The sequence below is a fragment of the Dendropsophus ebraccatus genome, chromosome 7, assembly GCF_027789765.1.
Source record: "Dendropsophus ebraccatus isolate aDenEbr1 chromosome 7, aDenEbr1.pat, whole genome shotgun sequence".
Taxonomy (NCBI): domain Eukaryota; kingdom Metazoa; phylum Chordata; class Amphibia; order Anura; family Hylidae; genus Dendropsophus; species Dendropsophus ebraccatus.
Genome location: NC_091460.1, coordinates 63,355,148 through 63,372,323, shown reverse-complemented (window position 1 = coordinate 63,372,323; position 17,176 = coordinate 63,355,148). Strand labels below are relative to the sequence as shown.

At 39.9% G+C, this 17,176-nt stretch overlaps 1 protein-coding gene across 4 annotated transcripts in view; it reads left to right on the top strand.

Moving 5' to 3' along the window:
• Nucleotides 1-17,176, top strand: part of DLC1 (DLC1 Rho GTPase activating protein) — a 290,446-nt gene that overhangs the window by 244,399 nt on the left and 28,871 nt on the right. The window contains exon 1 of one of the 4 annotated variants that reach the window (XM_069977659.1): nt 3,540-3,880. The exons of the other annotated variants lie outside the window; for them this stretch is intronic. Coding sequence (XP_069833760.1) covers nt 3,844-3,880 — 37 coding nt within the window. The 5' untranslated portion in view covers nt 3,540-3,843. Of the gene's footprint in view, nt 1-3,539; nt 3,881-17,176 lie in introns of those variants that run through there. 4 annotated transcript variants of the gene reach the window in all.

Below are 17,176 nucleotides of genomic sequence, written 5' to 3'. Positions count from 1 at the left end.
ATGACCAGTGGCTACAGAGTCAGTGTCACATGTTCTTCTTCAAATAATAAATCTTCATTGGAACTTTCGTAGATATAAGTGTTAGGGTCTAGTCATGTGCAGAGAGCAGCAATTAAAGGGACAATAAGGGCTTTTCTGAATTCACGGGAAGATTTAGTGACAGACTTAATTTAATTGGCAAAATATTTTAAGGGCAACTTTTCAGCTCGTATATAGTAAATGCACAATTTTATATGGGTATTTATTATGCTTTTCTGTTTCGGGAGCAGGTAATTATGACTAGAATTCAAGTGTATCGTTTCTCTGATTATTTAGTGTCACTTCTTTAAAGTAGACCTGTCAGCAGCAGAAACTGGGGTGTACACAAGCACATGGCTAGATAAGGTTAGTCATCTGGATGACAGGCATGCATTTTTAATCTCCATAGCCCTTTCCAGGGCCAAGATATAGGCCTTTTTGTTAATATGTAAATGATGCTTAAACGTCCAGAGGACCTTCCCCAGGCAAGTCCAGCCCATGTCCTCTTTATCTAATGGCTGTCAGTCAAATGAAGTATGGTGCACATGGGTATGGAGGGGGTAAATAAGAGGGCATGGACTGGACTTGTCTGGGCCTTTCAAAACTCTGGAATGCCCCCTGGGCTTTTGAGCCTCATTTACATGCTTATATCTCAGTGCTGAAAAAATGTAAATTACAGGTATGCCCAGAACCCTAATAAGCCAAATCTAGAAATGGGCTTATTTACACCTTGTGTTTATGCTGACACGTCCACTTTAAGTGCACAGTGTAAAGTGACATTTAGAGGGTAGTGAAAATAAGAATGGCACTAGGAGGGGGAGGTTCCAATGTCTTTGGAAAAATTGGCAAGTGACACCTGATGTATAAACATTGTTTATTTATTTAACTATTTTGAAAAATAAAATGATGGGAAGGATAATATTTTTTTTATTATTTATTTATTTCTCTCTTTCCTCTCTGAAGGGCAGCCACGCCTGGGGTTGGGGGGTAGGGGTGGGGAGGACGGGGTTGGGGATAAGAGAAGGTATACAATGTGTACATTTTTCTGTGAAAGTAACACTGTCACCTCCTTTTTGCATTCTGACATCTCTACATAGGTATAAAGGGCATTAGCGCCACTTAGCCCCGCCCACAATGCCACAGTTGGCCCCGCCCCCCTGCCGACCATTGGAGCAGGCTGGCCGAAAGGTCTAGGCCCCACCCCCTCTAGGTCAGCCCACCAATGGGTGTCAAGGGGGGCAGGGCAAACTGTGGCGTTGTGGGCGGGGCTAAGTGGCGCTAACGACGCAAGGCCCCGCCCACTTAACACAATCTGCAGTTGATAAAAGGTCACTTTTTACTTGAACAAGCACCATGACGTATGATATAAAATAAGGTATGAAAAACGCTAAATTTACCCATTACACCTGTGTAGAGATGTCAGAATGCACAAAGGGGGGTGAAAGTGTCACTTTAAGTTATAAATAGAGTATTTGTTTTTGCTGTATAACTATGCTTGTGCCAAGGGATCTGGATACCGATACTGTTGTGGGTTTGATACATTTTTGGGCCATAACTGTTATTGGTACTTGTATTTGGAATGTACACACTGTTCAAGTTTGTATTTGTACTTGAATTTCTTTTGTAAAATATTTTTGTTTCCTTTTTATAAAATTCTAAAAATAAAGATTTTAATTAAAAAAAAGAATGGCACTAGGAACACTTTAGCTTGCTTAAGATACAGTGGCTAATAGTAAGTGCACTGTAACCAGTGTGGCCCTGTTATTAGCACTGCAGGTAGTGCTTCTTATTAGGAACCATGTGATTAACTCTGGGCAGCCCTGTGGCTGTTTCTAGGTGTGCATGACTATGACTGGCTCTGGGGGCTGCACACTAAATCTCTATGTCATCTACTATATTATTAGTACATGCTGGTCGCATCCATTTACAAATCTACTTTGAATGGAATTGATGCCCCACAATATATTTCTAGTAGATCATTTCAGACTTACTTTGCTTCTGTTATTTTCCATTCATACCAAGGAGACATGTACTCACAGAGTTACCACATCAGTGGTATCTGTAGTGTAGAACGGCATTGAAGTAATCAGTATCTTGTGTACTTGTTCTGTTTGTTCAGTTAAAGGTCATACGTGATCCCTAAATGCACATAAAACTGAATATATTACTAGAGGAAATGGCTCCGAGCTATAATCTGTGTCTAAGTATTTTGTCAGTCATACTGTCAACTAAGTTTTTTGTATTGATTCAGCTTGTAGCCATACTTTACACTATGTCAGAGAATTACTCAAATAACAATTACAAAATATCAAAGGAATTAAATCCTAAAAGAATCTTTCACATTGAATTGCACCCCCAATTAAGGAAGGATTCCCATGTCACATGCACAGAGCGCACGGTATATTGGCTTTTGGCCACCAGGGGGAGCGCAACACAGCACACAAGTACAGCACAGCGGGGACAGTGTACGGTATGGCGGCAGACAACGGGATAACAGCAGACTGTGAGCAGCTCTACATTTGGAGGTAGGGGGCAATGGGGACATCAGCAGGTGACGGGCCTTTGATGCCTTGCCTGTACATTTACAAGTGCTTTGGCCAGGGATCCCCAATGTATGTAGCAACAATCCGGAGCACACCAAATAGTAAATGAAGGGTGATTTATTCTATCCTGCACTTCTAGATGGAATAAATCACCCTTCATTTACTATTTGGTGTGCTGCGGATTGTTACTACATACATTGGGGATCCCTGGCCAAGGGACTTACTCGGCAAGTACCCATTCATCGAGATTTGGATGTGCGGCTTCTTACTCTATTCTATCTATCTATCTATCTAAGAAGCCGCACATCCAAATCTCGATGAATGGGTGCTTGCCAAGTAAGTGCTTTTTCCAGGGATCCCCAATGTATGTAGCAACAATCCGCAGCACACCAAATAGTAAATAAAGGGTGATTTATTCCATCTAGAAGTGCAGGATAGAATAAATCACCCTTCATTTACTATTTGGTGTGCTGCGGATTGTTGCTACATAGATAGATAGATAGATAGATAGATAGATAGATTAATAAAGCCTAGGCTATGGTTTGTTATAACACTGCTGTCAGATCTGTTGGAGCAGTTATCCCTATGTAGCCATAAAACGTTAAATGACACATCTACTACATATGTCCATGGGATATATATATATATATATATATATATATATATATATATATATATATATATATATATTGTATATAGTGAGGATGAGTAACTAAAGTAAAACAGTTCCAGGTCTGCAAATCCTTAGATACACAAATTTAAACCTCAGCCATGTCTCTGATTAGTCCTGGAGAGGTAGACAACCTGTGGCTTTCTTCTGCATATGAATGGAGCATATTGTGAGTCCCACTAGTAAGGCGTCCTGTAGGTGGCGCTGGTTGTATAGCAACACAAAGGAGGCGTCATTGCTTCTGATGGTAAGGGGAGGTAATGCTATGACCCGCCTAGAGCTGCACTGAGAGGCTGGATCTGTGCCCCCAGCAGCAGCAGCAGTATGTGTGAGGAGCTCTATGGGTTATTGCCTAGGAACCTTCAGGCTGCTATCCCTGCACTTCCAGTGAGGAGGATTGAGACCATCTTACTACTTCATCATGGCTTCTCTGTGTGTGGGGGATACCCTCTGGATTACACCCTTATTCTAACCTGTGGCTTCTTCTGAGAGTTTGGATACTAAATGGAGCAAATGATTCCTTGTTTCTATTGATCTGCAATGACTGTGACATCCTCCTCAGCCAGGGAGATCTGTACAGGAGTTTTCTAGGTGCCAGCACTGGATCCACTTATGTGTAAAGAGAAGTTGGACATAATGATCCTCACACGTAAGATTGCATTATTCCATAGATTATTGTGATAGAATGTGATAGAAATATTGTATCCTATGTGCCTGCACACTTCTGGCCATTCCAAGGCGTGGGAATCCCTATGTGGAGTGGGCTCCCTGAGGCTTATAGGGCAGCACTTCATTAAGAAAGCTGCTGGAAGCTGGAGCTGCAGGTATATAGACTATACAGCACACTATACAGGAGGCCAGGGGACCTTCCGCCGCTTTTTAATTATTTTCTGTGATCTAAGTGATGGGCAGACTGCTGGGGGGTAAGGGGATTGTGTGGCACCAGTGGGGGACCTGGATGCTGCACGTACTACTCCAAGTGGGCATGCCCCAGAGCTTGGCTTCTATTAAGATATTACTAATCCCTGAACCCTCAGATTTCTCTAGGGGAGTTTCTAATGTTCAATATTTATGCAAATAATTGGTATGTTTACACAATTTGTTTATGTGTTTACAAATAAAATTCACAAAGTGAACTTTATTCTGACAATAAACTTTAATCTAAGTTTGCCATAATATATATATTATATATATATATATATATATATATATATATATATATATATATATATATAGTAGATAGATTGGTATATTTGGTCCAGATTTCCAAAAGTGATTGATATTTAGTATTATAAACAGATTAGAGATGAAACAGATACACAACCATTTCATCTATGATACAAAAATGGTTCATTACAATTAAGAAGAATTTTAATGTACTTTTAGCTTTTTTTCATTATTGTAATTTATGTGACAATATAGTACTCAGTTTCACTTTGAAAGTTACTGCAATCTTTTTTCTCTTAATAAAAATCCATAACCAGCATGGTAAATGTTGCTTAGTAATCCATCATTCAGGACTCATACCAATTGTATCAATAATCAAAAATAGGACAGACCAAGCTTAATGTTTGAGAATTGTAATTATTTGACGTATAAAAAGTCTGCGGTCAGCTCAACTTAACTTTTCCCAGTTCCTACAAAGCCCCTGCATATTAACACATACATGGAGTAAGTGTGTCCGCCTATAGGAGTTGCATAGTTTGCGAGCTGTAAGGACTTTTACACATTTGTGAATGTGCATTATTTAAAGTCAGAGACTTGAGGAATAATTTCTTTGAAGTTCTCACTAATGAGTCTGCTGCCTTTTAGAAAGCAAATGACCCCCTCCTGCTTGTGGTGCCCATGATGTCATACATTTGCCTTTTGATCCCTCCCTAAAAGCAACACCTCCTGCTGGTAGTAAAAAACCCATATATATCTTGGGCAAATAGAAAACAAATTTTCCTTGTGTCGTCAAACTGCCATGCTTGTTTGCCTACCTCCAAGTATAACATATGGGTCTGCTGGTGCTAATATGTAGGGCTAGCACACGTCTCTTTCTGAATCCCTAAGGACTGACATACTTCTTGAGATGCTAGGGGAACAATCAAATGTTACTTTTAAAGTCCTTTTGGTACACTGAATGGAAGTACTGTACCTAATATGTTATGTTATAAGTAATATTGTCAATATTTATGCCAATTTACCATTTTATTTATGCAAATGCAAATGTAAAAATTGCCCAATATCTGGTGACCTGGGAAGTCGATATGTCAGTAGAAAGAGATGTCCCATTGCTAGCTTGCATTGGAGATAAGACTACCTAAGTTTATCTCTCATTGATTTGTGTAGAAAGTTAAGAGACGTGTATGGCAACTTCTCATTGTGATCTCTCATTGTTAAGACCAGGACTGATCCCAGATGTTTGACTTGTTTTAATTTTCCATGTCTAATGACTTATCAGAAATGTGTTTCATTCCAAAACATTGTTCAGATACCCAGACCTACATTACACTAATACACTATACTTTGTGGTGCCTGCCATAGTACACAATCATAGCTCCACCATAATGCACAATGAAGTTATGCAAAGAAAGTGAATGATCACTGGCAATATTATTGTTTTTGTGATATAGGCTTACAAGTTGTGTTCTGTATTGGTTGAAAAGTTTTATATTGCAGATTTTGGGGCCATTCAGGTCTCTTTTTACAGGCAGTTTCTTTGGTTATGAGCGTAGGAGACCACATACAAAGTTCTTGGTTCTTATAAGTTATTTAATCAGAAATTGCTTGCAAAGTTTCGAACTATTTTGCTAAGCTGTCCACAGTTTGATCCCCTTTGGGGTAGTTTTCACTCATTTCTTGTGGTCACTTTGTGTGCTAAGCCTCCTATTCACAGCAGAGAGTGGAGTGGAGCATGTCAGATCATTTCTGTGTGCTTCATCTGAAAAATAATACCGTAACAGATTGTAGAACAACCTCAGAGTATAAATCTGTCAGCAGCCAGGGACGGGTGATATAATTCAGCATCCATCTGGCCCACAAGCTATTGCTGGTCTACAGCGTGGCTAATTGGTGTTAGGTGATGTCTTTAACCTACCAACTTAGTTCTGCCATGCTGTCTTTCCCATCATAGCAGATGGTGGCAGTCCCTTTCATATCACCTGACCGTCTACTGCATAGATTTTCCTGACAGATCCAGCATGAAAAGAATGTGTGGAAAAGGTTTAGCAGATGTGGTCACATCCCAGGAACATTGCTTTATTTAGATATTTGACGCTTTTATCAGAAGCTTTGGGAGACTTTATGGCGCATGATATTTGCCTTCTGGAGCCTTTCTGCCACCATATCATCCATGACAATATTGAGCCTCACCAACTTATCCCTTGTTTTTTATTTGCTTTTTGTTGCGTGCAGAGTTTGGCCACTAGAGGCGCTGTTGTGTTTAGACACTGGTTTCACACATACAGTATTGCAATGGATTTCACACTGCAAGTTCCACAGCAAAATCCTCTGCAATATGTAAAGCCCCTTCTTACTTCACCCACCGCTGCTGGGCTAATACATTACCTAGCCGCACTCCCGCTTGCTCCTCAGGCTCCCGGCTCCCTGGCATCCCATTCAGCCAATCAGTGTACTCGGAATGTTTTCGTCACTGTCTTCCAATTGATAAGGAATATTATGGATTTATGTCGTATCTATGACTATTTCCCATATATTACATATGTATCTTCTCCCTGTGTCTGTGTTTTGTATGTTTGTAAAATACAATATGCAGATACATATGTGTGTATGTGGCTTGTGTTCATTTTACAGTAAATTATTTTGGATTTGTTTGTAATTGTTTTGCTTTACTTGTAAATTTGCTGTAAAATTCAGTTTGGACCTGTGTGGACCAAGGGATATAAGTTTATGATGTTGTGGCACGTCCCGTCGATTCCTTTAGATTCTTTTATACCAATGGGAATTGTGTGGGCAGAAAGTGATGCTCTGTCTCCAAGTGTGACGCTATTTGCAGCACATTCCTGATATTAAATGTCCATCTACTTTTATGACTGGCGGCATGTAGTTTCTGGGTGGTGTCTCTATTTTGGCTTGGAAACTAGGATGCTGCTTTGAACAGGATGATCAGCAGTGGTAAACAAGGGGTCTTGTACTTCTGTCCTCCCTAGTGACAGGAAGAAGGAAATGAGGCAATGCCTGTGGACTCCTAGAGGCTCCAGACAATGCCAGACCCACCCTGACATGCAATGTATATGACAAAAAAGCATTCTAAACATAATAGTACCTTCAGATGTTTCCTCTTCCTTTTCTTGTATGAAAGACCATATTGAGGATGCAGAGTAATATGTAAAGTATCATATGCTGGCTATTTCATAAGTTAAAAAAAACTAACTTCCTATGTCAATAATTTAGTATTTTATGTAAACTTAAAGGGGTAGTCCTGTCTCAAATCTATAACGATATTGCAGGATACACAGATATTACAGGATATTACAGAAACAACATCACAGCCCACAGTGCTATTCCCTTATTTTATGGAAGTTGTATGAAGTGTGTAAAAGGACCAAATTGTCCTTTTTCAAAACCCAACCGCCTCTGGCTCCGACACTGGGGCTGAGGAGGCTTTATTCTAGAGATAGAAGTGAAAATTCCCCTTTAAGCTGTCACTTGTTACAGTAAAATACCCTGCAAGCATTTTCTGTGTACTCCATAGAGAAGGGTTCCAAGATGCCATCCTGCAGCAGTCATCACCAATCCACTGGATAGCGATAAATACTATATCGGTGAGGGTTTGACTGCTGCACTCTAAAGTATCCAAAAAGGGGAACCCCAATGCCCCATTACCACAGTAAGGGCCAGTTCACACGGAGTAAAACTGGCAGAATTTTGCTGCGGAATTCTCCACCGCGGAACCCCGCCAGTCTCTGTGTCATACTGGCAGTCTATGGGAGGCGCCTCTCCACTTGGAAGAATTGACATTTGAATTCTTCTGCACGGAGAGAGTAGGCGTGCGATCCTCCCATAGACTGCCAGTATGACATGGAGGCCAGTAAAACGCCAGTTTTACTCAATGTGAACTGGCCCTAAGAGCTTTAAAGGAGCAGGGGGTGAACGTGCACCCTGGGCTCCATTCAAAGTCTGTAGAACTCTGGGACATTATTGATTTTGGCAGGACGCCCCAACAATGTGAAAGAGGCCTCATTCCTAAACCTTTTCTCCAATAGAGGGTAAACCATGAGCAAAAGGGTCTAGCAGTGGTTTATTCCCCTCTCCTCCTAAGCATCTGAGCATGCACTTTCATGGAGGAGTCAGTGTTTAGTCAATAGCTACCTAGCGTGAGTCCACCTTAGGGCTGGCAGCTCAGTAAGTACCTGATAGGCCACCTGGATTAGCATTCCTCTTTCCTGGAAATATTTTGCATTCAGATTATCAGCAACAGGAATCAATGAGGCCTTTACAGGAACAGCACTGCTATTTATCCACAGCCTTGACTCTGCTTTTGTTAGACCAGCGTCTCTCTGTATTATTTTGTTATTTAGTGTAAATTACAACTGCTAAGGCCAGACACAGATGATGGATGCGGGACACTGACTGGTGCAAAGTCTTGCCATTATTTTCCTTCTACTTTGTCTAGCTGAAAAGTCTGAATTGGATTCACACTGTAACACCAATGTCGCTGACAGGGGTGTCGGAGGGCTGGGAGATTTCTCACTGTCCGTAAGTGTTGAGGCATTCCAACTTTGGGATGTTATTTGTAATCATCTCACATTGTTGGTCATTTGAGAATGAGTCTAGGTGTTGGTCATTTGAGAATGGGTCTAGGTTTTGGTCTGTAAATGAATGGTAAAGGCAGAAGCTTGTAGGTTTGTGCCATGAGGGCATTGCCCAGTCTTGTTCGCTGTCTTTCTCCAGTGTGTGTGAGGTCACATGAGACAAATGAGCTGTCAGCATGTAACCAAAGTTATTTTAAGCTAGCCGTATACAACAGCTATCTCCTCTGGATCCACCAGAAATGGCCCAACAGGTTGACCAAAAGGGCATGTTATTTCTTTGGTGGGAGCAGAAAAGCAAAAGGAATAGCTAGGTCAAAATCTGGCCAATGTCTCTTTCTCCCTTGACATTTAGCCAGGGATCATCTGCTGGTCTTCTGATAGCTCTAATGTTCCCACATACACATGCACCCTTACCTTGGTGGACCATGCATGTATATGGGGAGAAGGAGGTAACCCACTGTTGGGCTCTGTAATTGGTTAGAGTCTAAAGGAACCCATACATATTAAATGGGCAATAAACCTCAGTGATAAAAGCTATTCCAGCAAACATGAGTCAAAAGGTGCCCAGACGCCTTATACTAAAGTCAACCAAACCCACCACCACCAGTGGCTAGACTTTTGGCACCCAACCCTTTTGTTCTTGGAACAATAAGTCGGTGCCAGAGCTGTCTGGGGGTGGCTGATCTCTCCCCATAAAGAACACATGAACATTTGTCCATGCTGAACATTCATGTATGTGAGGAGGCCCGAGAGGTAACTGCCTTTTAACAATTATTGATACCTTAATACATATAGTCAATAAACAAGATTTTTCTCAAATTGTTCTGGTTAAACTCTAACGTCAATGGTCATGTTGCAGCTCAGGCACACTGATCATATCCCTAACAATTGACATGATGATATATTTTTTACTACTTTTACAATTTTTTTTTCTAATCTTTCTAGAACATTGTATGTAGCTAAATACACCGGCACATGTCGGATGTAACTTGTGTACATATTTTACCTCACCGAAATCATCTTGTCTCAACCATTCCTAACATAGTTCTTACTTGTTCTCTACCATAGTTCTTACTTGTTCTTAAACACTGACAGAGAGCTGGGGTGTAGTGTAAATAACCACGTGTGTGGTGCACAGGATGTCAGGATTGTCTTTCTTATTGTTTATTATGTTTGACCACAAGGTTGACGAATATGGAAGAATTTTAAGGCCATGAGATTTCCTCAAGACTGTTTGAGTAAGCAGAACATGGCAGACGAAACAATCCTGACTTCTGCAACCACCCACAAAAAAAAATTCTATAAAGCACAGTCACAACTTGTAGCTTATTAGTGTATTTCTTTACACAAGGGTTCGAATACTCATTTAAGGGTGCGTTCACACGTACAGGACCTGCAGCAGATCCGCAGCAGATTTGATGGTGCAGATTTGATGCTTTGTTCAGTTATTTAGATCTCATCTGCTGTGGATCCGCTGCAGATCCGCAGCAGAAAATCCGCTGCGATACGGTGTGTGTGAAGCTACCCTAATGCTGGATAGAGACTTTTACAAATCCATGTCTCATCCATACCTATGATCAACTTTTTGTAGAGTGTTAGAACATTAAAAATTCTTAGAAATTAGATTTTAGATTATTTGCACAGACTCAACCTCTGCCTATACAAGACCTTATTTTACAGTCCAAATCATATTCTACCTTTTATGAACACAGGATCATAGTAACGGCCATAACTATAGTAAAAGAGTATTTCAGGGCTAAGCAAATCCTAGGAGCTAGTAGTCATAGAAGTTTTTTTGCTGACCCTAATTTTGTTTGTTTTTTGCTGACCTTAATTTTGTTTTTTGAGTTGTTTGTTCATTTCAATTGGAGGTCTTCTTGTCTGGCCACTATTAAACTAAACCAGTAATGATGTCACTCATCTCAGACTAGTCTTTAATCTACAAGCACGTAAGTGAAAGATGGTTCAACACTAGAGGCAGAACACAACACCAGCAGGAATCACGTATGCCCAAACACCTGGCTCCTCTCAGTCTATGCAGTTTCTCCCCTCCAGCGGAGACCGGCACTGTGATTGGGGGGAAGAGGGGGCAGAGGCCCAGCCATGTGGATGAATTAGTGAATGAATGGCTCTGTTTATTTATCTTTCTACTCTATGACACTTATTGAAAAAAACTGATATCTATGTTATCCTAGAATGGCTTCCTGCTTCCACCAATATGCAGTTGATAACACCAGCTATTGATTGTTGCACATTCTGTTTGTTTGTTTATTTCCAGTTAATATCATCATGTAAAAACCTGTGAAATTGTTCTTGGTAAATAAACGCTTGCGTCAATCCACCAATGTGGTGTGTGTTAGTATATATTATGATATGCAGCTACAATGTCGGCACTCCGTCACATGGTGCCCGTGAATGCAATCGTAATATATCAACAAGGATTCCCGGCACTTCACCACAGCTTTAACTTGCAAAAGTGCGTTTATTTACAAGACATGGTGCACACATACAATCAGGCCTGATTGTATGTGTGCACCATCTCTTGTAAATAAACGCACTTTTACAAGTTATAGCTGTGATGAAGTGCCGGGAATCCTTGTTAGTATATATTATGATGACTTTATGCTGCACTTTACTAATATCAGATAGGAGTAATATGCTTTGCTTTCTTACTAGATAAAAGATAAAGATTGAAAGTTCTTTATTGTTTCCTGTGAACATTTGTATGATACTAAACAGTTGGGAATAATTAGCTAATCTTATCACAGGGCTAAAAGCCTATTAGCAAATGTAGATATAGCCACTAGCATCCTGTGAAGCGCACTAGAAGCAAATACACATTGTACTCAAAGTAGTCGTCACTTGAGCTTATCATGAAACTTGGAAAAAATCAGTTTTAAATATTTAAATAAAATTTGTGGTCCCTGCAGTGGTCAAAGATCACATTCAGTTTATAACCCCCATCTATTTGGTTGACCAAGTCCTAAAGTTGACCTCAGAAGGTCTTTTTTTGGAATAGCACTAGAAAAGTACCAAAGATAAGGCTGTGTAGGAATATAAAATACAGTTATAAATTGGACAACGCATTTTTTTTATAAAAAATAAAAAAAAAGAGAAAAAGACAAAAGATTCTAAATGTATCATTGTGTGATGCAATTAAAAGGATTCAGTATAGAATGACGCGGTGGCTGCAAAGATTTGCATTCAAGAAGCTAAGAGAGTGCTATTCAAAAAAACTATACACATTTCCATCACTGCATCAAATATACAAAGCCACAACCTTAATTCTCCCCATTGTTCTACCAACTCTTCTTAAGTACTCTATACACTTTAGACTATTGTCAGACGAACCCACCGCTCACGTTAGTCTAGAAAGTATAGGGCCATTCTGAACCACCACCGAAATGATATCAGTGGTGATAGGGGTTGGCCATGATTGAAATACACATCCGACCCCTTTTTTAAAAAAAAATTACCTGTCCCCTCCCTATAGACAACACAAAGGTGCTCAGCCATGCTAAATGCTCCTGTGTGTGGAGAGGACAGGCAGCAGGTGAGACATTTAACTGACGGCCAAATGATTGTTAGGCTGTCAGTTATCGAAGGTATATGGCCATTAGTATAGAGAACTTGAAATTAAAGACCCTTAAGCAGATTATTAAACAATGTCCTGAGTCCTCCTATAATATGTCATGGAATGTTTTACCTGTACAAAGTATAAGTAAAAAGTTGTCCAAACCTGGCGACTGTCTTTGGGGACCTCTTAACTCTCCCCCAGCAGATGATGTTATAGGAAAGAAGGGTTGCCATATTTTCAACTGAGTTGACCCTTTTGTTGGAACCAGAACTGTCTGGCAGTGGCCTATTCCACCTATCTCTTTTGAGAAAACATGAACACTGGGTTGGGCCAAACATTCCTGTATATAGGAAGATTACAACACAAATATTGAAGGCGCATGGACATCTTTAAGAAGGCCATACACATTAGCCAACTGCCATTACTCTCGGTTCCAACAACAGTGCATTTGTTTTCATTGATGAGAGGGAGGATAAACTGCTGCCAGCCTTCTCTGGCGACTAGTTTACCTGACTAAGAAGATGAGGATTGGGTAGGTAAATTCCAGATTCTCCCTCTTCCCTACACATTAGATAGTCAGCGGGTCCTGCTGAAGTAGGCAGGTTTGGCCAACAATGTGTATGGTCAGCTTTAGACTTGAATGGTTTTATTGTTTATTGGGGGTTTACAGGGCACAACAATACCTTCAAAGTTTTAAATTGGTATAAAGTAAATGCAAACGGTGATTGGCCTTCATGCGACTTTTGTAGCTTGCATCAGTATATATACCTATAATTTTGTAAATAAATATATTTTTTGCTGGGATAGAATGTCCTGCTGCTCCTGCACAATTGGTCACTAGAGACAAGCCATGGAAGTCTTATATGTTTGCTGTCTTGCAGTAGTATGCGAGCTTCCTAACATTTGTCGGTATGTAGTACTACTCTGTGTATACTTTGAACTGTACACGTACAGTCTTGCTAGAAAGCTCTAAATGCCTGTGTAGCTTTTAAGAATGTCAACCTTGGGTACAAAGCTGCAGTCAGTGATGCAAATGAAGTAATTCTTCAGCTGTCATCACGTTTCTGTGAAAGGGCCGGCATGCCATCTCCTTCTAGGGATCGTGTTATTAGAGTGCGCCTTCCTCTCCTAGAAGCTGGCTCTGTACATCTGACTCTCGACGACTTACAATAGCTCCTTTATTACATTCTCTAATCTCATCATAAGTAAGCTCAAGTACAAAGGGGTAGAAGGAAATGGAGAGGAAATGGCAGAAGAAAACACTGGCTTTTCCAGCATGTCGGATAAAATTATCAGCAATACTGCCCTTGTATAAGCAGAATTGTATATCTGGAGCCGAGGTTGCTTTTTTAGCAGGGTCATGAAGAGTTGAAAACCAAGTATTAGTGTAGGAAATATAAAAGATAGCCTATGATATGATTCTGTCTCCTTTATCTTTGGGTATTATGTATGGCGAAATAAATTTTTGGTGCTATTGTATGTTTACTTTACTTTACGTCTCCTAAAAATGAAAAGAAAAAATACTTATAGAATAAAGGCAGCAAAAGTATGTCTTTACAGTTGAGAATTGGCCATGCTTTATGGTGAGAACATCTGGTGAGATAGGCTGATAGTAAACAGAAGTGGAGCTGCACATACATCTGGCAAGGCAAGCATCCCGAAAGAGCCAGGAGTGCTGATAAGCAAATCTTCCCCTGCTGTTCCAAGGAGCCAGGATGACCAGGAGGATGTCTGAACTCTAGGTTGCAGGGCCATCTGTTTGAGTCTTATTATTAACCCTCAGTAACTCAACCAGTTTTTAATAGATACATCTTATAGCATTTAGTTTTTCATATTGCTTGATTTAATTATCATTAATGAAAAGTAAATAAAAGTTCTCACTAATGTAATAAAAATCCGGCTATTCATGAAAATCATCTAATTCTTATTCATTTGGCGTGCCCAGTAAAACCATGAAAAGAGCTTTGTGATGACTGGAACATTTTTTGTGCCATGGATAATCACTCTGAAATGGCAAAAAGAATAAAAATCTCAAGAATTACGCGTTTGCATTGACACACTCGGTCAAAGCAAAGATGCGATTGTTGGATATTACATTTTTACAGTAATCATGGAATTTCTAAGATTCTACAAGTTACATTCGGGGACAAAGAAACTTATATTGTGCTATAAATGTTAAAAGTAACACCATGGCCCCAACGACCTTATATTAATTTTGTTTTGATGAATGAATTGTCTACATTATAAGGGCATTTTATGTCCTTGTCTCTTTAAAAAAGCTTGTTGATATGTCGCTAGGGACTTTTTTTTCCATTACATAGGTAAGCCACTTTATATATGGTAAGTGTGTAATACTTCATTTCCCCGGTAGTGGCACTGCAGGATACCGAGCACCAGGTTTCACAACAAATTAGAGAACATCCAAGGACCAAGAAAAACTAAAGGGACTACTCCAATAGCCTTGACGCAGGACAAAAATGAATACGTCGGTACCGCTTCCAATTTAACCTTTACTCACATGCAACTGACAATGAGCAACGCGTTTCAGCCTGAGGAAAGTGCTAGCTCAGCGCCGAAACGCATTGTTCATTGTCAGTTGCAAGTGAGTAGAGATTAAATTGGAAGCAGTACCATTCTATTTGTTTTTTTCTGCACCAAGACTATTGGAGTAGTGCTTTTGGTTTATCTTGGTCCTTGGGTGTTCTACAAGTGGGCATCATATCAAGATGGGTTACAGATGTCCGGACTCTTTATATCCATACGCTCAGTAGTGTTGTGCCTGCTTGGGAGCAGTTAGTCTGACCTATATCCTTATTGATTGTGGAAAACGTTGCTGAATATACTGCATTATATTAGCTCCCGGGTGTTTTGTTTTCTATTCGTCCTATACAAACAAAAAATTAGAGCTGATCCCAAGTAGATCTAGTGATGAGTTAATTTTTGAAGACAATCTATTCAATATCCACATGAAATTAGAATTAGAAATAGTATTTAGTCTCTACTTTTCTGTACAACTGCATTATATATCACAAACCAAGTACAAGATCCTCCCTCCTACTATAAAGGGCTACAGAGCTGTCTACTTTAAGAATTTTGAAGGGACAATGGGGAAACTTTGTATTTTCATATTATTTTAATTTCTTATTTTGAACTAGTGAAAACCTACTATTAAAATAGCAGCAACTTTATTTGATCAACTAATCACTTTGGAAAGCTTTATCATTTATGAGTAGGCTGAAGGATGTTGTCCTAAAGTCCCAGGAAGTGTGTTAATATAGCTTAATAGTTCCCAGCTCTGTACACAAAGGAGATCTGCAAAACTTCATTTAGACGCGCAATCCTAGCTTTGTGAACCCATCTAACAAATAAAGCTGCTTCCAATAAAAATTTCCTGTTTCCTTCCCCCTCCTGCGCCTGTTGCATGCGTATTACAATACAGCAGTACAGGAGAGATTTCCTGGAGCATGCTATATGCTGCATCTTCCAGAATTCCTAGCAAACAATAAGATCTTATCTGGGTTCTGAAATTATCAAAAGACACATTAGACTATAAAACCAGTGGCGCTATTTGAGTGACTAACCAGTCTGTGTCTGTGTATGTGCTCTTATACAGACTTTATACAGAGTCTTTGTAGAACTACTTCTTCTAGGTTTAATGTACTAGTTCCAGATGTAATCTTTATACTGGCCATAAACTCATTGCTAGAATGTAAAAAAAAAATAAAAAATTAAGGACCCTGCCGGTGCACCTCTTTATTTACAGATGCGAGATAGCCATACCAGGTGAGATACCTATAGACACGCACAGCTACTGAGATTCCTTCCTGTCTTTAGTTTTCCTCCTCTTTGTCACCAAAGGAGCAGAGGTCTAATCCCTTCTTTTCCCTGACAAAAGACAAGGTTTGCATCATGGCAAGAAGACTTCCCTCTGATTGCCAAGAGTATTCTATGTCTGTCTATTTATGGTGCGATTCTCAGCCAGAGTGACTCAACGGTTGGAAATTTTGGCCCCCGTGTGGTCAGCTTTAAAGTGGTTCCCTCACCATGACAACCCCTTTTAGAAACGGAGCTGGCGGACTGGCCAATCAGCTGATCCCTGCTGGCCTGGCTTCTATGTAACATTGAGGCCAAGTTCCAACTCCAGACGACAACAAATTTTACACAAATGACCAACAAAGGATGTCTGTCTGCAAAAATATCATTTATGATTCTGGGTTTTTGGCTGATATCAGCTGAAACAAGATGTGTGTCGTATGGTCAACCAGTTATAGTCAAAGTATGTGCTAAATCTTCAAGTTTAGTACAACATGTTGCCGGTGTGATCTAATAAACAATCGCCCGCATTCTCGACGATCACAATTTTATGTGTATACCCATCTTTATGTCTAAGAACATTGGAAAATATGTCCAATGATTAAGGTTTAGGGACCTTTTTAAGAGTTTTTGGCAATTATAGATCACTATGTTAAAGCATCCTAATTGTTTTACAGAAGTTTTGTCATAATGCAAAAAGTTTTGAACAGTCGGCACATGGCTAATCAGACCCCCACTGATTACTAGAACAAGCTTGGAGAAGCACTTGGCTGATTCTATATTAGATTAAGGAGCC